General features: G+C 46.0%; 1 protein-coding gene across 9 annotated transcripts in view; it reads left to right on the plus strand.

Moving 5' to 3' along the window:
• Window positions 1–11,630: 11,630 nt before the first annotated feature.
• Window positions 11,631–27,495, plus strand: part of rptor (regulatory associated protein of MTOR, complex 1) — an 80,167-nt gene continuing 64,302 nt past the window's right edge. For 6 of the 9 annotated variants that reach the window (XM_035525601.2, XM_035525614.2, XM_035525623.2 and 3 more), the window contains exons 1-4: window positions 11,633–12,117; window positions 13,329–13,503; window positions 19,073–19,175; window positions 19,873–19,955. In XM_035525601.2, the coding sequence (XP_035381494.2) occupies window positions 13,342–13,503; window positions 19,073–19,175; window positions 19,873–19,955 (348 nt within the window). In that variant the 5' untranslated portion in view covers window positions 11,633–12,117; window positions 13,329–13,341. Of the gene's footprint in view, window positions 12,118–13,328; window positions 13,504–19,072; window positions 19,176–19,872; window positions 19,956–27,495 lie in introns of all 9 variants that reach the window. The other 3 variants (XM_081710607.1, XM_081710608.1, XM_081710609.1) reach the window with 2 other exon arrangements.

Genomic DNA, 27,495 nt, shown 5'->3' on the forward strand with positions numbered 1-27,495 from the left:
GCTCAAATGACATGAAATGACATGAAATGTGTTTTAGTTTGATGGTGTGTCTGTTTTTAGCTTTAATGAGATCCCACGTGGATGCATGGCTAGGAAGTGAACTTATTCAGTCTCATTTAGCGAGAAATGGTTACTGGAATCCATGATACGTGTGTATTTAAGTGATTAGACAGAATTACACAAAGAGCTTCCTGCATGCCCCTCATCCGCACCCCCTCCCAGCACCCCCGGTCCCGGGGAGTTTGGCTCAAAGAGTGGAAATGTGTGCTAGGTCATGCATGTGCAGTAGAAATATTTGAGAGACATCCGAGAGACATCTGAGAAGGAGCATAATGGAAAGTGTGGACTTAATGAAGTTAATGTTTTCTAATAATTATTTCCTCCATATTTGCATTCCACTCTGATTGAATATTGGCCCATTGGTTCGTGACTGGCTGGTCAAAGCTTCCACCCCAAACAAACCAGTGCAGGGAGAGAGAACGACAGACTGGGAGAGAGGTGGAGAAACACACGGAATGAGCCTGGAACCAATTTATCCGTATTAATACTTCTCCGCTCAGTAACCTGTGAATAATGCAGCTCTCTATTATGGGCCACTCTCTCCTAATGACAGAGATAGATCACAGTCCTTCCAACCCCTCCTGCCTGCACATGCCGTTAGACCAGAGCTCGCCTGCCGGGTGTCAGACTCGGCTGCGCCCGCGGTCATCTTCTGAAAGGGTCTTCTCAAAGGGCAGCTGTGGGTGCAGATATTCTTCACTTTCCCCATCGCCCCTCCCCCCACACAACCCCCACTGCTGACAGGACTTCCATAGATGTTCTGTGTGCGTGAACGTTCGTGCCATCATAGCTACAGGACGTTCGGTACCTGGACCCTGAGACGTCAGCAAAAACCCCACACTGAATCAATACCTTTGTTATTTGTTTGCTTGTTTCTTCATCCCACTTGGCGATTGGCTGTGGAACGACCTATTGCCAAGTTATGAAAAAAAAAATATATGGTATTAAAAGGATTTACAGCCTTGATAAAAGATCCTTTCACTTCAAAGGCTGGTGAGGACTGGTCTCCGAAAATGGCAGGCCAGCAGTAATATTACAATGGAGAAAACAATGCACTCATTCCACAAAGGAGGAGGATACATTACCCTAGTAAGTAAACCTATTTTCACTCATTCTGACAGCCACGATAAACTTGGACTGAACTACAACAGGACAGGCTCCTTGCATGTATTTAAGTGTAATTAATGAATCGGCATTTGCAAAAACTGTGTAGATGTGTAGTTTTTGCGATCTAAACTGAAGGCCCTCTGTGCAGAATTCCCTGTTACCAGACCCATTACTGGCCAAAACCCTAAAGTGATCTCAGATCTGATATTATCAACAGGGCTGCTTTCCCGCTGTTCAGTGGCCGCGTTTCCCCCCTTGGGTCAAGCAGTCATTTCACTGTAGATGAATCAGTCCAACATGAATGAGTGTGCTTGGGGCCGCAGTCTAGCCACTGCTATTCCCTGCTGACTCCACTCTCGTCAGATCTCATATCCCACTGATGATAAATCCACAGAGGTCGACACCGGACTCCATACTAGCTAGTGCACAGCTCGTGAACTGTATTTGGGATCTTTTCCTTCCCTGCCATGGGATTTTTTTTCCCACGCTCTGTCGAGCCGCGCCACTAGTGTTCTCGGCTCTGAATTACCTTTTCCATCGTGCCAGGGCATGACAAACCGCCGTGGCGCGCACCTGCACACGAGGATCCCGGAGCGTGTTGTATTTCTCCCGGGTCTGGACGCTGGAGGCCCAGGCGAGAGAGCTCTATCTGTCAACGTGATCGAAATAGCATTAATCTAACTTTCTGTCTGCTTGAGAAATTTAGGCCTGGAAGTTTGAGGCGTGGAAGTTTAAGCTCTCACTGCAGTATTTTGCCATTGTTCTGAGAAGCTGAAAGAGCTGAAAGATTGATTATTGATTGGTGATTGGTTGGGGGTTATATTTGGGTGTATGTATAGTGTTATGTAGCTGCAGTTATATACAAATCAAATGAAAATCCCCACAGAGACAGAAATAGTACATGAGTGCTTGTATGTGTGATAGCTATAATACATGAGTACATGTATGTGTGACAGTAATAACACGAGTACATTATGTGTGACAGTAATAACACGAGTACATGTATGTGTGACAGTAAACACGAGTACATGTATGTGTGACAGTAATAACACGAGTACATGTATGTGTGACAGTAATAACATGAGTACATGTATGTGACAGAACACATGAGTACATGTATGTGTGACAGTAATAACATGAGTACATGTGTGACAGAACACACGAGTACATGTATGTGTGACAGTAATAACACGAGTACATGTATGTGTGATAGTAATAACACATGAGTACATGTATGTGTGACAGTAATAACACGAGTACATGTATGTGTGACAGTAATAACACATGAGTACATGTATGTGTGACAGTAATAACACATGAATACATGTATGTGTGACAGTAATAACACATGAGTACATTATGTGTGACAGAACACACGAGTACATTATGTGTGACAGTAATAACACGAGTACATGTATGTGTGACAGAACACACGAGTACATGTATGTGTGACAGTAATAACATGAGTACATGTATGTGTGACAGTAATAACACACGAGTACATTATGTGTGACAGTAATAACACACGAGTACATGTATGTGTGACTGTAATAACACGAGTACATGTATGTGACAGTAATATCACATGAGTACATTATGTGTGACAGTAATAACATGAGTGCATGTATGTGTGACAGTAATAACACGAGTACATGTATGTGACAGTAATAACACACGAGTACATTATGTGTGACAGTAATAACACATGAGTACATTATGTGTGACAGTAATAACACATGAGTACATGTATGTGACAGTATTAACACACGAGTACATGTATGTGATAGTAATAACACACGAGTACATTATGTGTGACAGTAATAACACATGAGTACATGTATGTGACAGTATTAACACACGAGTACATGTATGTGACAGTAATAACACGAGTACATTATGTGTGACAGTAATAACACACGAGTACATGTATGTGTGACTGTAATAACACGAGTACATGTATGTGACAGTAATAACACATGAGTACATTATGTGTGACAGTAATAACATGAGTACATGTATGTGTGACAGTAATAACACATGAGTACATTGTGTGTGACAGTAATAACACATGAGTACATGTATGTGACAGTAATAACATTAGTACGTTATGTGTGACAGTAATAACACATGAGTACGTTATGTGTGACAGTATTAACACACGAGTACATTGTGTGTGACAGTAATAACACACGAGTACATGTATGTGACAGTATTAACACACGAGTACATTGTGTGTGATAGTAATAACACACGAGTACATTATGTGTGACAGTAATAACACATGAGTACATGTATGTGACAGTATTAACACACGAGTACATTATGTGTGACAGTAATAACACACGAGTACATGTATGTGATAGTAATAACACACGAGTACATTATGTGTGACAGTAATAACACATGAGTACTTTATGTGTGACAGTAATAACACATGAGTACATTATGTGTGACAGTAATAACACATGAGTACATGTATGTGACAGTATTAACACACGAGTACATGTATGTGATAGTAATAACACACGAGTACATTATGTGTGACAGTAATAACACATGAGTACATGTATGTGACAGTATTAACACACGAGTACATGTATGTGATAGTAATAACACACGAGTACATTTTGTGTGACAGTAATAACACATGAGTACATGTATGTGACAGTATTAACACGAGTACATGTATGTGACAGTAATAACACATGAGTACATTGTGTGTGATAGTAATAACACATGAGTACGTTATGTGTGACAGTAATAACAGTACGTTATGTGTGACAGTAATAACATTAGTACGTTATGTGTGACAGTAATAACACGAGTACATTGTGTGTGACAATAATAACACATGAGTACATGTATGTGTGACAGTAATAACATGAGTACATTGCGTGTGACAGTAATAACATGAGTACATTATGTGTGACAGTAATAACATGAGTACATGTATGTGACAGTAATAACACATGAGTACGTTATGCGTGACAGTAATAACACATGAGTACGTTGTGTGACAGTAATAACATTAGTACGTTATGTGTGACAGTAATAACACATGAGTACGTTATGTGTGACAGTAATAACATTAGTACGTTATGTGTGACAGTAATAACACATGAGTACATGTATGTGTGACAGTAATAACATGAGTACATTGCGTGTGACAGTAATAACATGAGTACATGTATGTGTGACAGTAATAACACATGAGTACGTTATGTGTGACAGTAATAACACATGAGTACGTTATGTGTGACAGTAATAACATTAGTACGTTATGTGTGACAGTAATAACACATGAGTACATGTATGTGTGACAGTAATAACATGAGTACATTGCGTGTGACAGTAATAACATGAGTACATGTATGTGTGACAGTAATAACACATGAGTACGTTATGTGTGACAGTAATAACATGAGTACATTATGTGTGACAGTAATAACACGAGTACGTTATGTGTGACAGTAATAACATGAGTACATGTGTGTGACAGTAATAACATGAGTACATGTGTGTGACAGTAATAACATGAGTACATTATGTGTGACAGTAATAACATGAGTACATGTGTGTGACAGTAATAACATGAGTACATTATGTGTGACAGTAATAACATGAGTACATTGTGTGTGACAGTAATAACACATGAGTACGTTATGTGTGACAGTAATAACACGAGTACGTTATGTGTGACAGTAATAACATGAGTACATTATGTGTGACAGTAATAACATGAGTACATGTATGTGTGACAGTAATAACATGAGTACGTTATGTGTGACAGTAATAACATGAGTACGTTATGTGTGACAGTAATAACATGAGTACATGTATGTGTGACAGTAATAACATGAGTACATGTATGTGTGACAGTAATAACATGAGTACGTTATGTGTGACAGTAATAACATGAGTACGTTATGTGTGACAGTAATAACATGAGTACATTGTTTGTGACAGTAATAACCAGTCAGGCCGGCTCTGAGTTCAGTTTGTCTGCACATCAGATGCTCATAATTTCCGACTTTCAGACTGATTGCAGGATTATTATTATTTTGCACCTCTCTTTCCCAAGGGCCTCCACAGATTAACAAAGTGCGGCAAGAGAGTGAAACAAAAATGCTGCAATGCATTTTATCTTTATGTGAATGTTATCGTGATTTTGAAAGCGATCGTACAGCCTCTCGTGTAAGGGATCAAAGTCCGTTCTTCGATGGCGGTAATCTCTCGTGAAAATAGGAATCATTTTCCTGTTGGTCAGAGTCATGGGATTTTAGTCCCTGAGTACATTAGAAGCCCGGATGGAGGAGCGACTTTGCATACCGCAACCTGAAACAATAGTCGTAGATCCTGCCGGCTAACACCTAGTTTGGGCCGACCGCAGCGTTTGCGCAGTGGATACGATGTGAACTCAACTCGGCGTGTGGAAACAGTTGCAGAAATGTGCCCGTGAAAAGGCTTCATTTCCGCGCGTTCCGCATATGATTCCAATTGTGATTTGGGTGACAGCAGAGCTGCCGCCCCGTCAACGAAATTCCCTAACCAAAATCAGATCAACCACTTAACAAGCTAATTAACCACGATGACATATGCTCCTTGAGTAATGAGGTGACAAATGATAAGCGGGGGGAGTGGATTACGAATTTGAATATCAAATGCGCGTTTTATTTTTTCCCACGACTGTTTGAAACGCGCAGCCTGTTGGATTAATTTGAAATAAAAGCCGACAGCATGTCTCCGTCGTCCTCTCTCTCTCTGTGTCACCCCTGCTGCGTGAGATGCGCACGGCCTGTTTGGTAGAGCAAACGGCGTGTTTTGTTGCTGATGACAGAGGCCAATCACTCTGGTTTGTGGAACTGGAAAAAAGCGGAGGTGAATTCACCATGATTTCAGCTCACGCACACTTAGCCTCGGCTCAAACCCCCATCTCTGGTGGAACTCGACTTTGGTCTTTAATCATCCAATTAGAAATGTGTGTACAATAATATCGGATAGTGTTTACAGGGCGATAGTGCGAATGTTTGTGGTGTATACTGTCACGGAAACATTCCGTCTATGTCAATCATTTTCTGTTCAGGACTTCAAGGGAAATATCTAATAAAACAAAAATATGTAATAAAAATATGTCGGGGAGGGGGGATCAAATAGGACTGAGTATCAGAGGATGAAAAATTTTAATTAGGTTTGCTTTTGTTCCTTCTAGAACTAGATTGTGTGCATTTACACTAGATGGAAACAAAGTGGATTATGGAGGAAAATCAAATCAGGCAGCCTTAGGGTGTAGATGCATTGGTCTGAGTGCGTTTGGCTCACCTGTGAAATGTAGTTTTTGGTCTTATTATAATTATAGTGTAGACAGTCTTCTTTATATTATATTAGTAAGATTCCTTTTCCAGGTCTGGTTCATCTCAATTCAGGAAATGTCTGACAACCACTATCACAATCCCCCGCCCCAGAAAATACAAAAAGTGAAGTCCCCTGTGTGATCTGTGCATTAAGATTTCATTGTATTTATTTGGTGAGACTCTGTGTTGGTTTGGTGTCAGTGATCAGCATTTAGCCTTTTTGGTGGCACTTCTTCAATACTGCACAAAGCATTCATCTTTTTGATGGTCACCTCTCATGTTTAACAAGGTCAATATTAGGTTTTCATCATGTTGAGGTAATGAGTGCAGTCAGGGGACATGCAATAGGGATCAAAGCAGTAGATTTAACAAGCACTCAGTGAGTGAGTGTGTGTGTGTGTGTGTGTGTGTGTGTGTGTGTGTGTGTGTGTGTGTGTGTGAATTGCCTAAAATAGCCCTTGATTATGATTAGGTTGTATACTCATGTGCACTGAAGCACAAATACCCTCTCAGAATGTCAAGTTGTTCTGTAGGCCAAAGTCATTCCTGCAAAAAACATGCACATGTCCACTTTCTTCCTTCAACATCCTGATGTCTCTGAGAGGCTGCCCTCATTACCCAGACTACCCTCTTCAAAATGGGGCCGTAGAAGGGTTCCCGCTGGGTGGGTGACTGCTATGGCGGTTCTCTTCAGAACGGAAGACAGAGTGCACTATGCAGTCTCACGGAAATGTTTGTTATTAGATGTTGCACTTGCCTACAGTGAAAAACAAATGCGATTTTCAGTGAACCTCACATCACTCGCACATTCTGAAGCAATTTCCAGCAACTTCCAATTACACAAAAAACAGTGATGGACAGAAACCAACCAAAGAATGAACAGGAACATAATGAACATCAGGGGACCTTGTGCACCTTTTAGCAGATGTTCCCAAATTATCAGACCTGGAATAGGAAGTTCTTCGCAATGTTAAAATGTTGCATGTCTGTTTTGTTTGTTTTTCCTGAAACTTGACATTTTACTTACTCTCAAACCTCCATTTGAACAGCATGAAAAAGCTGGCGAGTTTTTCTACTTAAACGCCGTCGAGGCCATGACTGCACTCACCACCTGATGCGTGAATCAGAAGTGTTCAAATTAAGATTCATACTAGTCATTGGGATGACGTGGCACTTTAGCACGTGCTGAATGAACAAAGCGCTATGACACGTGACATGGCGCCTGTAAGCTCCGGTCAACGGTAACCGGCTGTGTGTTAGTGCGTGGGAAAATCTCGTTAAGGCTACGTGCCTGACTAACGGCGCCAGAGTCTCACTGAGCGTCAGTGTGTATTGATTTAATTGATGAGCAATTAGACAAAGGGGAATCATATCTGTGCGGAAGCTGATTACACTCAGTGCACTATCTGCTCTCGTGGGACACGTCACCCTAAAATCCATTAAAGCAGGAGTCTGAGTACAAGGTAATAGCATGTGCTACAGGCCCGAGGCACACAATTGACGTTCTTAGCCCGGTGAAACTCGAGGGTAACTTAAGCACACCAGGCATTGTTAGACAATACGCTTGCTGGGAAATAGCTACAATCTCTAAGAAAAAAAACAAACAAACATCTGCAAGGTGCATGTTCCTTTGAAAGAACAGTATGGTAAACGTTCCTGGTAAAACAGGTGTGGCCGTGTGTTTCCTTTATAAACTGACTAGAAAACCCATCTACCCTGGTAAATAGGCCTTATCACATAAGGAAAAAAACCAACAACAAGAACAACAACAGAAATTTACAAATGTCTACAAATGTTGGAAGCATGAAACATACTTAACAACAACAAAAACTTTGCATTTGTCTCAGAAATATTAAATCTCTGCGTGTTTATTAGATGCAGCAGCTCCTTTGAGAATGAATGCAGACCAGAATAATCAAACACAGAGCCAAATGGTACAGCAGATGACATGCAAGGTGTGTGGTCATGTGGCCTATCCTGTCCAGGGACAGAGGGCCATGTCAAGACACACTAAATAATAAACACAACTTTGATGTCTTCCTCCATGTCTTCCAGAAGACACTGAAAGCACAAGGTGTCCATGATGTTCCTTTTGCCAACACATGCCAGCTGTTACTCCCCACCAACACACAGACACACAACCAAGAAACCATCATTTTAAATTGTATGAATAATAAAACCTGAATATTTACACCCTTTTGTGTTGAATTTTTCATGCCTTATATCCACTGCCTTCCCTGTCCCATTTATCAGTCAGCACCAGGTGCTCACTTAGCACATTTCACACGTCAGGTCTGAATTCCGTTCCAGGCTTCAGGCTTCTGAAATTCCCAACCAGACGGTCCACACTTTCAGTCTGTCACAGCTCCAAGTACCATAAAGGTACTGTGGCAGTAAGATCAGTTACCTGTTACAGGCATAACTGGGGATGGGTAAGAGCAAAAAACCCAGGCTGGCTAGTGAGTAGACAGGACTGGGCTGAAAAACCTATTCAGTCATAAACAGATCATTTATCCTGGCCATATGCACTTAATACAGAAATTAGGTCATATTCACATCAATTATTAGTTTACAGTCTATTAGATAGCCAGGCCCATCTCCTAGTACTATTGCCTAGTACTTGTGTGTTTGTGGGTGAAATGAATTAAGTATGCCACTATACAAAATAAAAGCATGATGTTTCCGATTTGAACCTGAACTTTTATTCCTCTGGATGTAGCCTAGCTGTTCACAAGGCAGCACGGTGTCATATCAGGTTGGTATTAACAAAATCAGCCTAAGAGCTCTATCTATATAAGGCAGTATTGGCTCGGTTCTCCTCTCAGCTCCGCTGTAATCTCAACCTTTACCTTAAAGGACACAGCCATTCCTTCCTTGCATGGACTGGTAGCATTTGCACATCCATGGTGCTTTTCCACAGCCTGCAATACACACTCCACTCTGCCCTGAACTTGCTGGTCTGGAATGAAGGAGCCAAGTGACACAAACACTCGCAGATTCGTTTAGTTGCTGCTTTCCAAAAATTCCTCTAATAACTGTGCACGTTCATAACGTAAAAACCAACAACGCACTTGTCTTGCACGTGACCGTCGTCTGTGACAGTTCGTCTTCGCCACGTAGAGACACGGAAAGAGTTCGTACATTCACCTCTAAAGTGAAGGGCCCAGGCTCCACCCCCTTTAGGGTGAGACAGCACCTCCACTAGGATCAAAGGACAGAACGCACTGGGAGTACAAGGTGTCTGTGATTTTTTATACATACAAACTGTATCATCCCCCCCCCCTCCACACATACGCAATCATAAAACCGTTATTTATCATTTGTATGAATAATAAACCTGCACTGGCGTTGATGTGAGAGAACGCTTGCCCTCTAAAGCCAAGGTTCTGCCCTTCACCACCTTCAGGGTGAGACTGCCTACATATAGCTAAAAACAGTTCTCTTGTCTTTTTATGCTTTGATTTCTAAATTATTCTAAAACCTGTGGCGAACTTATGACCTGACCTGACTTACCGATTCCACAACCCAGCAAAGACTCTGTTTGCAGAGCAGACCATGTCAGTCTGTTATTTTGACAGCCCTGTCTACATAACTGCGTGTGCACCTTTATTCCCTAAGCAAGTGCCCTGCGCTTTTATATTTGGACAGGGCCAATGACAATACCGGCCTATGCTCGTGAGACAACTCAGTCCAGCGCCTCGCGAATTCCGTGTTTTGCGTCCACAGAGCGACACAGCTAACCGTGGAGAGAACGAAACATGTTTTCTCAGCGATAAGCTTTTTCATGTTTTTTTTTTTTTTAATGAGAATCGTGGTTTCTGTTATAGAAACCCAGATATTTGCATCCTAGTATAGACTTAAGGGAGACTGGCCTCCTTTTTTGTCATATTACATTTCTGGATTGGGGAAAGAGAGCGATTAATCAAGCTACCTTAATACTACATGCTTATATTTTCCTGCCTGCTGTAGACCTGGTGCTGTGTCTGACCAACTGGTTCTCTGCACAGCCTGCTACAACTCAACAAATTGTATGTAGAAAAAAAAAGAAAAAAGAAAAACAAACAATTGGAGAACCGATCCAGAAAGCTTCAGCCAATACCATTTTGCCAGACCATTTTGCTGGCAAAGTACAGAGAATCACTGGGCAAGGCAGGGAGCGTGGCATACCAGCCCAGTGTTCTGGCTGGCTGAGGAAGCCTGGGTAGGTGTGCTCTGGGCCTCATGGAGGAAAGCCCATTATGTCCTAATAAGCTTGTTAATTCCCAACGAACCATATGACCACCGTGGAATGACTCACAATATGGCACCGGAACCGACGCCGCTTCGTACAGCCATTAGGCCGACGGCTTGAAACGGCACCAAGGAGCCACTTAAGGTTCCACCCTGGTCAACGTTCCAAAGCGAAGCTCCGTTGGTTCCAGACGAGTAGTTGAAAGGGAGGCTGCGTTCATTATCACTCTGTTTCCTAACGTAGCAGCCTTGAAGGCTCAGGGACAGACAGGGAAGAGTTGTTATGCACCTGAATTCATGAAATACTCTTTCTAGGCTAAAGGTCTTTCTACAACAGCTCGAAAAATATAGAGAAAAAAACTGTAGGTTAATTTGATGGAAAGAAAAAAATGAATTCCCCATGAATGTGACTAATGTAACTAATTAGCCTGTTGTTTTTGTTGTTGGATTTAAAGGTCAAAGTCTCTTATATCAAGTATTATGTAAAACATGGTCAAGTAAAAACATTTGCCAGTTTCAACTGTTTAGCTACATTTATTAGCCTGAAACACATTAAAATTAATTAAATGAAATAAAATTATTACTTAAATCAATAAATGAATTATTATTACGTTTTCTCTCTTTTCACTCCTGGGCAGAAACCCTTTAGAAACTTTGGACGTTATTTACTGCAGAGTTTATCTGCATTCTGGCGAAAATGAAATCATATTTACTTAAATAAATGTTTAAATATGTATAATTTAAATACTAGTGTCTTTACTCCGTGGATGTTCTGTATGCAGATAATACGGAAATAACGGGACATAAATTCACCCACGCCTTCTACAGGAGGCACGCGCGACCCGTCGTGACGTGTCAGTGACGTTGTCACCCACGCGCGCTCCCCCGAGCAGCGAGATGCATTCTGGGTCTGCAACAAGATGGCTGCGCCCTTGCCCGAGTACTGAGAGCGCGACGCTTCCCGACGGGAACGAAAGAGTAAAACCGAGCGGGTCGCGTGTTCACGGCGCCCGATCAGCATCGACGACGCCGCGAGGCGCGCGGAGAAGGAGCGCTTATTGCAGAGCCCCCGGGGCCGCGCGGCGACAGCGTCTGGCGTGGCTCGCGCGGGGTGTCCGCGCGACGATGGGCCTGTTTCGGAGCCCGTGCCCCTAACTCGGAGTGGCCGCGGGGAGAGCGAACGCCGATTCCCCTGCAAGCACGTGCCCGCCGAGCTCGGCTTCGACGGCTTTCACGTTCTGCAGAAACTGTGGACGCTGCCGTACAATTTGCTGACGGGGGTGATCTGCGCGACCGCTTCCGTCATCGTTCGGAGACGCACCGGTTCCCCAGCGGCCGCTCGCGCTCTGGAAGTCGCCGCCGCTCCAAGGTCTTTGCTCGCGCCGTCACACGCTGGAGCGCCCTGCTGTAGTGTCGACAAGCTGCGCGCGGCTGCAGACACGGCGTGCTCCTGCCGCGCGCGCCGAAGCGTTGTCTCAGCAGCGGATGCTTTTGTGCATGCACGTTTGCAAACGAGGCCCGTCGCGTGATTGCGCCAGCGTGTCCGCCGAGGCTGCTGTCCTCGGCGACTGCTTGGTGGTGCTCTTATAGACCTGTCACTGACCTCTGTGTCGGCAGGTGAGGCGCTTCTGTCTTCATGTGGTTCAGTGGTCGCGGATTATTTTCCCCGCGCAAGTTACAAATGGACCTGAACAGTTTTTCACTTTCCACTGCAGGTTTTTCTTGCCAGAGAAGTTAGTTGGTGCGTTTGTTTCGATAATTCTGTAACATTTCAGCAGTTCAGTACAGTAGCCAAGCAGTTTGTTGCGTTCCAGAGGTGACATTTGAAACTTCTAAATAAAAGATCACATATAAGATTATTTTATGGGTGAACTTTCTGATTTTTGGTGGATTTCAGTCTGGTTTCAGGAGTAAAGAGTTGTGATGTCTTCAACTGTAGCTTTTAAAAATGTCCACCATGGCACTGAATAACAGGGAGGAGATAATATGGTCTAGTGTATCCTTTGATTGTGCAATTCTGACACAAATCTTTTACAGATAAGTTTTGATAGTCAGTTTTGATTTTCCTCTTCTCCTCCCCCCCACACACATTCACTTTGGCTGTGCGAGTATTTAATGTTATTTTGTTACTCATCTCAACACTAGAACCATAAAATCAGATGTTGATAGTATTGTTTCTCAGATTGGCCCTCTGGTGTCTTTTATCATCTGTTAAAACGAGGCTTTTCACAGTGTACTATGAAGTTCTGACACACGTGCTGGCATTAGCTCCACCTCCCCTCGGCGTAGGTCTGAGTGGTCAGATTTCAATCTGCATTGCGTTTCATTGCCACTCCGTACGTACCAAAACGTTTTTGACTGCTCGTACGGAAGAGCAGCCAGTGACTTGAAGAGAAGTTAAATATTGTATCTTTGATAAAGAGGATTTTCTTAAAAATATTCTTAGAAAATATACATATGAAAGATAAGCCACTTCCATATGAAGTAGCCTTGACTGACTGAAGGGGGGAAAAAAAGTTCTGTGTCTCAAAAAGGTGTTGATAGACACACAGTGAGTGAGTGTGTGTGTGTCCGTTCCAGAAGCCTGAGGACTATGGATGCCGAGCTGCTTCACTCACCCGTGGTGGGGCTGACTGAGGAAGAGGAGGCCGACATGAGCGACTGGAACCTGCCGTTGGCCTTCATGAAAAAGCGTCACCTGGAGAAGATTGAGGGCTCCAGAGCGCTTGCACAGAGCTGGAGGATGAAGGACAGGGTGAGAGAGAGTGAGAGAGTGGCATGTTTTGCTAGGAGATGTAACAGCAAAGGACAAGGTGAGAGTGTGCGTATGGATGCATGCGAGCATTTTTCTGGGTCAGCTGCTCACGGTTAGCTTTGCCTAGCAGTGTGCGGATCTGGTGCTGGCTGGGAACGGTACTGCGCGGTTCAGCGCTTTCCCAGTTCTGTCACACCTGCCAATAGCAATCAGCAGAATCGAGGCCAACACAATGTAGCCCTGCATCTCTTGGGGCTAGGAGCGCCTCTCGCTGATAGCCCTGCTGTGACAATAACAAAAAGGTGGTTTTTATCTATAAATATATATAAAGGAAGAAAGCAGTTGAAAAATAAACAACCTAAATGCCATTCGTCCTGGGAAATGGTTTGACTGGAACTGGGGGAATCACTGGGTGGTTTCCAGTCTGGGTTACGAACGCTCTCCCTTCCCACACACACAAACCTCTAAAAGCGTCAAGCCTTTTGGTTCAGCGCATGCGTGTGGATGATGGATTTAAGGGCCGCTGTGTTATTAGGCTGTATGTCAGCTTATTCTAGTTCACAGTGCTGTCTTCGGTGTTTTAGAAGCCTTCAACACTGCTACATACGTCAGTTCCACTGAAGTCACCTCTGTTGGGAAGGTCGGTTTTGTCGATAAATTGTGCATCATGTGGAAGATGTTTATTGCTTGGCAGAAAAATCTTGTATTTTTAAACTTTCTTTAGGGTTTAAGGCATTTTAAACTGTTTAGGCTTCATCTGCATATTTATGATTCATCTGCATATTCAGGCATCTTTCATAGCTTAATAAAAATCTTTGTATAGTAAAGATCCAGCAGCTAACTAGAGACCCTGGCTCCCGTCCAGCCATGCCAGGGGTTGGTGGAGGTCTCTGTGGTGTGGTATGGTGTAGCAGCACATGTCAGCACATGTGCTTATAAGCGTGTTTGATGTCATGTCCCCATGCCCGTGTGCGTACAGGAGGGGCCAAGGGCCCGATACCTGGTAGGGGCCAGTCCACCAGTGGGTTTCTACATATTTACTCCACTGTGGAATTTTCTCCTGATGTGACTCCTTAAATCCATTTTGATAGAAGACAAAACGGTACAAGGTTGTCGCTGGTAGAATGGTGAAGCGCTGTACGGTACAAGCCTCCGATCGGGCACGCAAGGCTCTGCACTCGTTAAAAATGGATCCCTGCGGTCCAATAGCTTTAAGTGGAGTGCTGAGCACATGGGTTCACACTGGACCTGATGAATCTCTGTTGCTTGGCTGAAACTTGCTGAGTGGATCTTTTTTCTTTTTTTCTTTTAATGTATAAAATATTCATGCTTAAAGTGACTTTCTCTAAAAGGTACGACGGTAAAATCCTAATCTCAACAAGCGGTGTTTTCATCTTCAGCCTCTGGCATCGAGATGCGGCGAAGTACAGCCGAGCATTAAAGGGGAGTTTCATAAGTTTGTCCAGCCGACTCCAGATTTGGTGAAATTTAATTTCACAGTCTATCCCAAATCGTATTTTTTTCCCCTCTTCTTTTTTGGATTGAGTTGGTGTGCAGATGGTGACGGCGTCATGGAGGATGCTTTATTCATGTGTCTGTGAAGCGTTCCCCTTCTGTTTGATGGCAGAACATTAAAGAAGAGGTGTGAATATCTCTGGCTGGCGGCGAAACCTTCTTGAGTTGCGACGTCAGTCAAAGGTTAGATAAACACCTCTGGACTTGTGCCCCAACTGAATGAGCCATGTCATTGATTTTAAAAAATAAATAAATAGTGTCAGTTAACTGTTGTTTCTGACCACAGTAAATTGCAGAGTATTTTGATATACGTTGACTGGCTATTGATTGTTCTACTGACTCCCTCCCCAAAAACATCAACAATACAAAAATAAGACGATACCAGCGTGCCTGTGATATATCGGTCCAGCCCTGTACAGTCCGGAGGGACAGATGAACCTGGAGGTCTATTGCCATTGCACTCCTGCTATTTGTGTGCCTCCTGGTGCCCTTTGTAAACCATGGTAAATGACAATGGGCGTCAAGGGAAATCAAGGCCATTACAGTGTTTTTCTACGTGGGCTTGTGTTCCTTCAATGGGCTGACTGGGTCAATATGGCAAGGACGCCGGTCACGGGGCGTTTGGAGTGGGACGCCATTAGCTGGCGTTGGCCGTAAGTTATGCTACAGTTAAAAATGCCAGGCGCTCTATGACCCTTGTGAAGACTGTTGGGCCATCTTAAGCCAGCATGGAATTTAGCTGACCATTAACGCGTAGGATCCACTCCCAATGGACTGTAGGCATTATTGCAGAAACAGTTGGACTAATTCTTTGGGTTTGTTTTGGCATTTGTGCAAATCCCGTTTGAGACCAGAGATTCCAGAGGTGTGGTTTTTGCAGTGTGGCCCGAAAGGCGCCGAGAACCATGACGAGCGTTTGATCACTGGCTGGCATCGTGCGACAGCAGGAGATTTACGGGGATTCCGACGCCGACGTTCTGAAACCACGCCGGGTGTTGCGGAGCTGGAGCCTGGCTTGTTACGCAGGGGGAAGAACACAACCTGCACGCTGGAAGTACTGCAAATCCTGCATAGCTCATGGAGGACTCCTAACTTACATAGTACCCTGCTTACCCATAAACCTTATGGAGTCTTATGATGATGATATTTTTAAGGTGTAAGTAGTACACCTTCAGGTGTGCTGTCCCACCTCGACTGCTAAGGCCTTCAGACTCCGTTATGCAACATGACTAAGTAGTTTCTACGTCGCTCATCATAAGTGTCATCAGAACTTCTCAGCGTTATGCCTGGAGGTGGGGGTGGGGGGTGGTGCTGGCAGTCCTCCACCTGAGTTCCACTGAGATAAAGGTGAGCGCGACGAAGAAGCCGGTGTCCCTGTCCCTCAGGTCCGGCCCTGGATTCGTCTGCCTGGTTTTCACAAAAGCACCCCTAATCCTAACCGTCACAGTATCTGCTGCCCAACGGCAAACTTCCCTGATCTGAAGGAACGGGAGTCTAATCTGGATTAAAGCCATGGTGGTCGCCAGGGCGCGACGAGCGCGTCTACGCGTAGGGGGTGTGTTCGTTAGTGACGAGTGCGTGGTGTGTGTCGGCGCGTAAGCGGTCGCATGTCTGAACGTTAGGCTGCGTGGCGGGTCGAGGGCGCTCTCCTCCAGTGAACCTCACGTCAGCTCTTGGGAGGGCCGGCCCACTGCGGCAAGGGTGCCCTCGTCTCCGTTGGAAACGGGCCCTTCCAGCTCGCTGCTTGTCCTTTCCCGGCCGGAATCAGCACTCTGCCTTTCCAACGCGCTCAGACTTCACCCGGAGCAGAAAACCAGTGTAAATGTTGTTGCTGAGAATCTTGGGCCTCATCTCTCCCTGAAAAGTACCGGTAGAATGAAACTACGCGGTCACCAATCGCAGTCGCTTATGCTCTCAAATGTACAGCGCCGGCTGTCGAGCACGTAACCGGTCTGAATTTAAACGACTACGCTCCCTTTTTCTGCGTCATGGGGATCCAAAGCGTCTTTTGTCTGCACATGGCTGGAGGTCTGGTTGCTTGTGGCGTGAATTTCCATGACGATGGCTCTTCACGGGCATTTCAGCCGGTGTGGTTGGCGTCTGGGCTTCCCTTGTCCACAGAGCTCCATGTCCTTAAGAACTAAACAGAGACATGAAGTGCTGACACAGCTTCCTTAGCTGGCCGTTTCTCTCTCTCTCTCTCTCTTTCGTTTCTCTGCTTCTCTCTTTTCTCTCACACACACTCCATTTTCTGCTGTTTCTTTATCTTTCTGCCTCTGTGTGTTTGTCTCTCTCTCTCTCTCTCTCTCTCTCTCTCTCTCTCTCTCTCTCTCTTGCAGTCAAGAGTATTGATAAGGGCTTAAGGGATTGGCAGATGTTCTAAAGGTCATGATGCCAGAGGTTAAAGTAAAACTCAGCAAGAGCTCATTCCGGCGTCTCCACTGGGGCGCTGGCCAGCTCGGTTTCGTCGTTGTACCTGCTCTGATGATCTGATGAGAGAAACAGCAATAATAACGCTTTTATTTCTCAAGAAACCTTCACTTATCCATCACGCGCCGCAACAGGGTTTGTCGTATAGGCGCCTAAAATGAAGTGTGAGTGGACATGTGCGTGTGCGACACCCACGTTTGGCCATAAAGATCAATGTCTCTGTAATTTAATGGCTTTAATTTATAACACGCAGAACAAACGCACTAATCACTGAACATTGATCCCAGCCAACCATTAGGAGAGAGAGAGAGAGAGAGAGAGAGAGAGAGAGAGAGAGAGAGAGAGAGAGAGAGAGATAGATTAAATGGGTATTAAGCCTTATGTTATGTTTAGTAAGGATTGAGCATTAACACACACATGCGCGTGTACACACATACACACACACACACACACTGTGTGTTTGGGTGCATGTGTGTGTATGTGTACGCCTGCATATATCTACGTGTGTGTTACGGATCAAGAGTGCTGTCCCATCCCTGGGTGCTCCATGACTGTTGCTTCATGTCAGTCCCTGCTAGCTCGTCCGGTTTCGGGTCTCAACACTTCCTCCTGTCTGAAGCAGAATCGTGGTGTCCCTGGAGAGCGGTGTCTCTGTGGAGTTGTGGTGCTTTGGAGCTCAGCATGGAAGTAATTAGCATTACGGCTGAACTCAAACATCGCAATACTCGTCACTGTCACAGTGTGGCGTGTCGGTTATCATAAGAGTCTTGCTATGACCACACAGCGACTATTGTATTTAACATTTCCGAAACAAGCTTTTAAAGAATTAAAGTTAATTAAAAAGCATAATGCAGTTCAGCGACCAGTGACTATGGAGATTTAATCCGACAGTTTGACAACAGCCTAAATCTCCCATTTCTTTTTGACTTGTGCAAGCAGTCCACGCTCTAGAAGACCTGACGACCCGTGACGTGCTCGGGAAAGGCTGATCACTGCGTAATTTAACTCGATATCGATGGCGTATCGCAGCCTGGAAGGGTAACAGCTAACAGCCAACCCTTCAGCTGTGGTGTGTTACAAGAATGTGTGGAAACGGCATGGGGGAGCGTTGGGCTGGCGGGACTTTAGCAGCGATTTCGCCGTTCCTCCTCGTCCATGGTTCCCGAGGTTTGCTAGCGGAGCACTTTTATCGCACTCGTCCATCTTCGCTGGCTGAAACCCGGTCCCCCGTGGGCTCGGTTATCGGCGGCCAGACGCCCGTCAGCGGCGCCACGACAACAGCGCCTGTCAGTCAAAGCGCGCTCCCCGGTGGGCTGGCCACGCTAGCCGCCATGCGCTCGTTCTTATCGCTGTGAAGGAGTGATTTCATCTGTCTGTCATCCGTCCCTTTCTCCTCACGCCTTATTTTTTTTGTGCGCGCGCGCGCCCACTTCTCTTCTTTTTAACGTCTGAGACTATCGAATCTTCTGTGTGCGCGTGTGCCTGCGTTTTGCACATTTCAGCGCACGTGTCACGTGTGTGCAGCTGCGTTTGTTTGTTTGTTTGATCCCGTCCCTCTGCCCTTTACTGAATTGATTCTCTCTTCCTCCTCCAATACACCCCCCCCCCCCCCCCCCCCCCGTAGATGAAGACGGTGAGTGTGGCTCTCGTACTGTGTCTCAACGTCGGCGTCGACCCTCCCGACGTGGTGAAGACCTCGCCCTGTGCCAGGCTGGAGTGCTGGATAGGTAACATTGACCCACCCCACTCACAGTTTGCTGTGATCCATTTGTTTATCATCCACATGACCCAGTCTTTGGAACCAGCGAGTCTGATAACCTGTCACACGTCAGCCTACAGATTTCAGGATGCAGTGCCCAATGAACAGTGCTGTATTTACTAACTGATCCCCATACGTTTTAGCAAATTATTTTTCTTTGTCTTCCATTGGACACCCGTTAGAGAGTGAACCCGTTCTGGTTGTGTGAGGGTTGCCTGTTCATCACTGTCGCGATAAGCCAGTCCAGTGTCCTCTCATCCTTCACCACATGCTTGCTTGCTTACAGTTCCCGTTGAGTAATAGGTGTCCCTATGTCCGCTCTGTCCCGTCTCGCTGCGTTGAGCCAATCGGAATGATCTTTGCCTTCATCCTTCATCTGAAGACTGTCTGGAACATGTTACGTTATACCTGCAAGCGCTTGTTATTAGTGGAATGTAATTTTGAGAGTAGACAGCTCCGCCTTTTGTTTATTTCGCAAACTGGCCGCACGGATGTTTGGTTTGTTCCTGATGCATAATTAATGCGCAAGGTAACGACCAGTTAATTATCGCTCTGCTTCTCACTTAGGTTGCGCAAACACAATTCATAACTGTGCTGAGGAATTGTTAATGGCGTTGCTGTTCCTCTGTGCTGTGGTGAAGTATATTGTGCTATTTTTCTTCCAGATCCTCTATCTATGAGTCCGCAGAAGGCCCTAGAGACGATAGGGGCCAACCTGCAGAAACAGTATGAGAACTGGCAACCCAGGGTGAGTGTTACTGTGCAGACTTTCTGATCCAGGACTAAGTGACCTATCCCACATCTGAGGTGGTTAACCCAGCATCTGAAGGCCCGGCCCAGGGCAGAGGGGTGGGAAGGGGTGAATGATCTAATCCAGGACTATGGGTGCTAATTTAGGGGTGTTTAACTGCGTTATTGGTCTGGCACTTTTTCCGAAAGTCCCGTGACTTGTGCTGCACATGTTCGGTCTCCTTTGTTTTTCCCCCTCATGGGAATGTTTAGGGGAAAGGCGTGAGGGAGGAACAAATTATTAATCTGTAAAATGAGCACATGCGAGACGTGAAGAGCATGGTGGAGTGGATGTGTTACTGCTGGATGGTGGATGTGTTGTTGCTGGATGTTTAGATAACTGTGCTACATAAGTGTCGTACTTTTTGGTCCAGACTCCGTTCTGCCGGAGCTCTGGCAGGCAGTTCATGAGAAGAGGTAATAATCACTAGTCTAGAGAGCCAGCCTGGCATTTATTAAACATCAAAATTTTACGCCATACATAAAGCATGCAAGCTCTATTGATGTTAAAGCGCCTGCGAGTGTGTGTGTGTATGTTCCGAATGATTTGGGAAGATTTATGTATGTGAAGGGTTGCAACAGGCAGGTTCACACGGCTTCATGTTGAATAATAAAACACTCGTCCAAGTTTTCCCACGTGTGCTGCGCGTGTCCGGCCGCGCCGGGTCCAGGCTTGGCGTGCGTTGGGCAGCGGCGTCGGGTGTGTGTGCTTCAAGTAGAGTGCTGCAGGGATCCAACTGCAGGGATCTGCGTTGGAAGCCGTGTTTGTTAGGTGCAACGTGCCACACCGTGCTGTCAGGGCTGGATGATAGAAATAACATATCACGATACCAGAAGACACTTTGGAGATACACAGTTTTTGTTTTTTTTTAAAAAGGTATTAAAAAGTGATGTGAAAATTACGATTTTTTCCACCAATGTTTACAACAAAAATCTCACTAAGGAACAGTAGGAAAGATTAATTGTTTAAAAAAAAAGGTCATTACATAATGGTGTGACGACGCATGTTATCTTCAGAGTTTCTGAATCTTTCATGGACATCATGGTTGGTCAGTTTTCTAGACAGAGGAGAAAAACACTTCTTTCTCTATATTTAAAGGATGTGGTGAATTAATGCCAACGTGATTCTTATTAGCATTGCCTCCAAATGTGAAACACAGGCTTAGTCTTCGTAGCTTAGCAAGAAAGCCCCTGTAGAGGGCCGCAGTCCCTGTGTTGAAAGGGGTTTCGACTTCAAATCCTGACATCCGACCAAGGGTACCGGTGGGCTCAGAATTCCAGCGGCCCTGATGTTCCCGCTCCGATCTGGGCCAGTGGAATGCCGCTGCCTAACGGAGGTGCCATCTGTCCCGGCTGCCTCGCGGGGCTCGTGGCGGGGGCGGACCCTCCTGCGGTGAGCAGATGGGAGCGATTTGCCCCCTCCCCCTCGGATCTGTTTAATCGCCATCGTCTGCGTGTCAGGGAGGGGGTGCCAACGGCAAGGCTAGCTCTGTGGGGCAGCGGAGGGATGCCAGCCTGGGTGGGTGCCCTCGCCAGGGCAGGCTTGGTGCCCGCAGGGCCCTGCGTGGCATCTCCAGTGCCAGAGAGTTCTGTTAAACTCTGCGAGATCATTGAATAGATCTGATAAAAGTAAAGATCAGGGGTTGTTCCTCTCTAACTTTGCCTGAGCCCCCAGTAGACGGTGTACCGCAAAAGTCCATAGCGCCCCCTGCAGAGCCGACGCCCTGTTTCTTTATTTTAGGGAAGTGTGACATGTAGAATGAGACGTGGCATCTTTGTGCGTTGGGAGGGTCGGGAACTACAGTGAGACTCTTCCCACGTCGTACGTGTGACCCATAGCGCAAACCGTAATTGATTCCTAGTGAGTTTGTTTGTTTGTTTTTTTTTTCTTTTTCCTGAGTGGTGCTTATTTGTCCTTTGGCTGATTCGAAGCCTCTGTCTGATGTGCAGAATCGCGGCGCCAAACGGGACGTTGCTGTTCACTCTCTCCCCACCTTCAGAAAGAACCGCATGCCTCTGCCTGTCCGCCTCACCCCCCAGGGGCGTTGCTCTAAGGTCCGGCCTGTCCGTAGGCTCTCTGGTTGGCTGATGCCAAGAGTGCAGACTCCTCCCCCCACCCCCCAGTCTACCGCCCCCTCATGCGCTCCTCTTCAATATTTGATACCCCTCTCTCTCTCATCCACCCCACCCACCCCAATGTTTCGCAACCCATCCCTTGCTTTTTACTCACCCTGTGAGAGAGAGAGACGGAGGGGAAGTTCCGCCCCGTTGTAACGCGCGAGCGCTTTGCCTGTACGTGCAGAATTTAAAGGAGAAGAAGAAGAAAGCGGCGCGACGTCTGCCTCTGAGCGCCATTAGCAGAGCCGCCACGCTCGCTTTGAAACGGTCCTTTCTTAAAGACACGCGGACTGGGTGCGTTGCTGTCGTGCGGTTTTTCTGACCTCTTGATTTTCTCTCTGGTTTTTTGTTTTGTTTTGTTTTTTTCTCTCCGACCGGCGGGGCTGGTCGAACCGACGTCCAGCAGCGGGGTCGTGGGTTCGAGTCCCATGGACCACACGTACAGTCACACTGATGAATGTGTCAGTCGCTCTGAGATAAAAGCCTCTTCCACATGCTGTGAATATCAGCGAAATTGTGAAAATTGCAAGAAGATGCTAAACTCATCTGTACACATCTAAAAGTTCTCCCTCCCTCTCCTGTGATTCTAATCGGTGATGTTGATTCTCTGAACACCAAACTGCTGTAGAGAATCGCTGTGCGTTGCTACGCCCGACTCTCCTCAGCCATCTCCACCCACAGACGGACACGCACATTCCTCACAAAAAGCTCCATCGCGTTCTGCCCCAACCAGCTTGTAGTGGTGCATCAGTTAATAGATCCTACCGGACTGCTGAACACACCCACACACACACACACACACACACACACACACACACACACAGACAGAAAGAACAGGTGCAGGGTGGTGGACCTTTCTGAAGGACACAAGCCTTCAGAAGCCCCTGTGGCAGAGGCTGGTTTCTCTCTCTACCCCCACTACTCCAGCTGTGTTGTAGCTGTCAAAATCGCGTCTGAATTATTCATTAGTTTCTCCCGCTGTTATGTTTCTACCGATTTAAAACTTTAAAGCTTCGCCTCATCGCTACAAACCATTTAAATAATGTAGGGAGAGAGAGAGAGCGAGAGATCTGTACTGTGTAACGACCCCACATCAGACTCTTACATCTGCGTAACCAAATGTATTATCCAGATAAACCCGTTTACACAAGGCTTCGCAAATCTCTTTCCTTGAGTTACTCCTCTTTGCAGAAACTCGGTTTCCTGCAGACGGAAGGGCCGCGAGGCCGATGCATGCGGGCGCTGCTGATGGCCAGGAGGCGAGAGAAACCAAAGGCCGGCAGCTTCCTCTGTCCACTGCCGCAAAAGTCTGAATTTGGGGGTAGAGGTGGATGGGTGCAGCGGGCGGGGGGAGCAGAGGTGATCATCTTTTAATGCCGAATTTACATTTTATTTTAAAAACAAGAAAATTATACTAAAATAAATCAAAAACTGGGTTGCTAAAATTCCCCCTCCCCCGATGGGTCGGTTCACTTTGCTCTTTAGTTGTTTAGAAGGTGTTTGGATAATTGATAAGGCTGTCAGAGCCTCCGGAAAGGTCACGCCCACCCCCCGTCCCCCGTGAGGAGTAACTCATTGATTTGGAACAGTTTCCATGAATCACTGATTATCACTTAGTTTGGAATCACTTTGTGTTCCAAACATTTCCCAGAATGCGTATCAATTTCTAAGTGCTGCATATAGTTGCCATATTTAGTATTATTATTTACAATTTCACACTCCTTTGTTCAGTATTTTCAAATGTCTCATATAAAACTTTTTGCATTTAGTGATTTATTATTTATTACATTTGTTCTTTTATTTTGATAGTTTAACCAAAGAAATGCAGACAGTGATGATGATGAATTGATGAAGATCCATTAGTGTGTTGGGGTGTGGGCAGGTGGGGTTGTGAGTGCAGGGTGGTGTTCCAGGAGACCGCCTGCTGTCTAGCTGAGCTGGAACGCGTGCCGTTGTATGGAGGTCCGTACGTGTTTGTGGGGGGTGTTGGCCCAGTTCTGTCAGCGTTGGGCTGTTGCTTTTTGACGAGTCTCACACCAGGGTTTACTGGCCGTGGTTCTCACACTGCTCTGCATTGCAAACATGTAGATTTGCTTCTCAGTGATTATGCTCCCAGACCATGTTCTCTCTCTCTCTGTGTGTGTGTGTTATAGGAGGTGCCACTAACGCTCATCCTAACCCTTGCCATGTGTGAGATAGGAGGTGCCAATAAGCCTTGCTGTGTGTGTGTCTGTCTCACTCTTAACTAGCTTTGCCCTTTTCCATCTTTCATGTCCTAAACTGCGACTGCTTGTGCGCTACACTGTTGTCGGGCCAACGGCTGGATAACAACCAGAAACCCTCTGAAATGCTTGAACTGACACAACCAGCCAATTAAAGCCCTGCTCTGGTTTTTCAGTTCTAAAACATTGTATGTTAATTGGTTCCAATTTTGGACCATATGCTCCTCTGTATTGTAAGTTATTTTTAAATATGTCACTTTTGTATGTGTATATCCCAGTCTCTCTAGTCCTGTCTGCGTTTGTCAGGGTGTGCTGATTGTCCTTGCATGGTGAAGAGAAGACAAGTCCCTTCATCTGGGACACATGGACCTGGCATGTCAGTGGTTTGACATGTTTATGCGCACTTTATGAATGACACTGAACAGAATTAATAGGAAAATTCCGATACTTTCTGTCTCAAACAAACTCCTACACGCGCGTACACACACTGTTTCCAAGTCACCTCAGACTTCCAAGACACCCCAAAACATCGACATTACATAGCACTCATACCCGGTGTAGCAGAGAGCCCCAAACCCCCCAAATCTCAAGATGCATAAAACCTTTAGTAGTGCAAACCACACCATACACACAGCAGCTCACTGGGCAGTGCAGTATCTGTATTAGATCAGCTTGCAGCCATTAATACCAGACGCACAGAGGGAAGCCAGCCATGCTGTGTCCATGCTTGTCCGCCTGCTACAGATGCATCGCCTGTCGTTTGGTTGATCTGTTAATCGCAGTATCGTTTCTGCGGTTCCGTCATCGCACGGCGCCACAGTAGCCAAATGACTCAAACTCTATTGGTCAGATCAGGGCGATCACAGGACTTTGTCAGCAAGCCTGCGGTTCGTGACCGCGGACATAGTCAAGCAATGCCCCACTGCACTCCACGGCACCCATGAGCAGGCACACACGGCTTTTTGCTTTTCTTGCTTGCTTGTTTGCGCGTGGTGTCGTTAGTCCTTGTGCGGGAGACAGAAGTTAAATTCTGTTCTATTCTTGTTTGTTGCTAACAGCAAATGGCTGCAGTGGATTACATCACTTCCTGAGTTACCCACACATCCTTAACCATTCATTCTCACTTCAGTTCTTCATTAGTTCATGATCACGGGACGCGCAGCACAGATGGACAAGTCCGTCAAACCCGCAGGCATCCTGGGATTGGTGCGTTCCTCTTAGACCCGCCCTAGTAGTTCTTTTTGATTTGTTTTTGACCAGATACTTTTAACTGTACAGCCATCCAGTTAAAGGACGGACTGGTCTCTGTTCTGCCAGTGAGGCTGTTGGAGGCCGTTCTCTGAGTTGTATGGTCCTCCGGTGCCGTTCTCTGAACGGTCACTACGGCCCATTTTGCCTGGATCTCAAATACGCTGATTTGTTTGTGTAGTCTGGCTGTGAGCATCCCTGAGTTGGATCACTGGCTTCTCTTTCGATCAACGGGCCTCCTGCCAGCGTTGTTGTGGAATTGTTTAAGCTCCCAGCAGCCCGCGGGGACAACACGACAGCCGATCAGCCACGATCCGACCGAGCCTCTTCGCTCTGGCTGCCGTCCCATCGCACCTTCTCCCCTCTCTCTGAAGGGGGGCACGTGAGCCACATCGTTCCGGCCGGCACGGCGGGGCCTCCCACGTCCAGGCCATGCCGTTCCCAACGCCCACAGGCAGCGAAAATCATCGAAGGCAATTGGATTCGCCGGAAGTGCAGGGGCTGATGGGTTTGAGAACACTGAAGCAGAAGGTGCCAGAACATTCTGTCCTTCACAGGAAGGACGCGGCCGACATCCCTGCGCGGCCGACGCTAGACCCTCTTCTCTGTCTCACCTCCAGTGTCTCGGTGAGCAGTAAAATTGATACAACGCTGCAGTACCTTTACGACAGAGGGGTGGTATTTTAAAAAAGACAGTTCCCCACCCTACCTTTTCGTAACGCTGTGGTCTGACCTTATAGAGTGAGCAGGAGAATTTAATTAGACTGGAGTGCTGATTTGGTTAAATACTCTGCAAGAATCTATTATAGAGAGAGAGAGAGAGAGAGAAAGAAAAGAACAGAGAAAGACAGAGAAGGAGTGAGAGAGAGAGCGTGAGCGAGAGGGCTCATAACACTTTTAATGGACGAGTTCTTTAGGAAGTGTGCATCTCCCATGTGAGGTGCCTTCTTGAACTCCCTCCAGGCGCCGGAGAGGACAGATTGGGAACAGGTCGGAGATCTTCACGAGGGCCGCGCTTCACAAGCATAACAATTAAAGGCGTGGGACAACCTGGGGATTAAGTTCAAAGGAAGGAATTACCATGGTGAGAGCCAGCGCTCCCACCTCTAATACACGGGAACGCTCTCCAATCCCATCGCTGTGTTCCACTGCCGTGCTGTGTTCTAAAAAATAAATGCTGGGTAATTAAAACAAACACATTGCCCATAAACCTCAGAAACAGCAACCAGCCGTGTAGCGTTTCTGCACATTAGAAAGGCGTCCAAACACACTCACACTCTCTCTCTCTCACACACACACACACACACACACACACACACACACACACAAATAAATCTAAATGGCACGTGGAAACCGTTATTGAGTTTTCCTGTTTGTCACTCTTCCAGTAACTGCTCATATGCGTACACACACACACACACCCAGCACTGTGGGCAATGGTGGAGAGAGAACAGAGGATGTCATTTAGCAAAAGTGTTGACAGAGCAGAATCTCCTGGATAATTGAGGTTTATATGGACAATGGAGAGAAAGTCCAAAATCTCTCTCTCTCTCTCTCATTCTTTTTCTTATTGTTTTGTCCTTCTCTTTGCCATTCCTTTTTTCTCATCTCTCTCTCTCTGTCCCCACTCACCCACCCCCAGGCGGTCTCTTTTTCATTCAAGTTTGGGTCCTCTACCAGAGGTCTGGGAGCCTGGGACTCCTGCGTAGCAGGACTGCACTCTTTTGGATCAAGATCTCGGATGTTATTCCCGGGGTCTGTTGAGTCATTCTCCCAGTTTGGAGGTCACAGCCCCATAGTGCTCCGATTACAACTGCAACCACAGTTGCCTTCACTACATCTTTTCTAGCTCTCCCCTCTTCCCTTGGTATTTCTCGAGCTTCTCGTGTTCCATGTTCCTGATGTTTCTGT

Source organism: Electrophorus electricus, chromosome 3, assembly GCF_041902795.1.
Source record: "Electrophorus electricus isolate QZ-2024a chromosome 3, ASM4190279v1, whole genome shotgun sequence".
Taxonomy (NCBI): Eukaryota; Metazoa; Chordata; class Actinopteri; order Gymnotiformes; family Gymnotidae; genus Electrophorus; species Electrophorus electricus.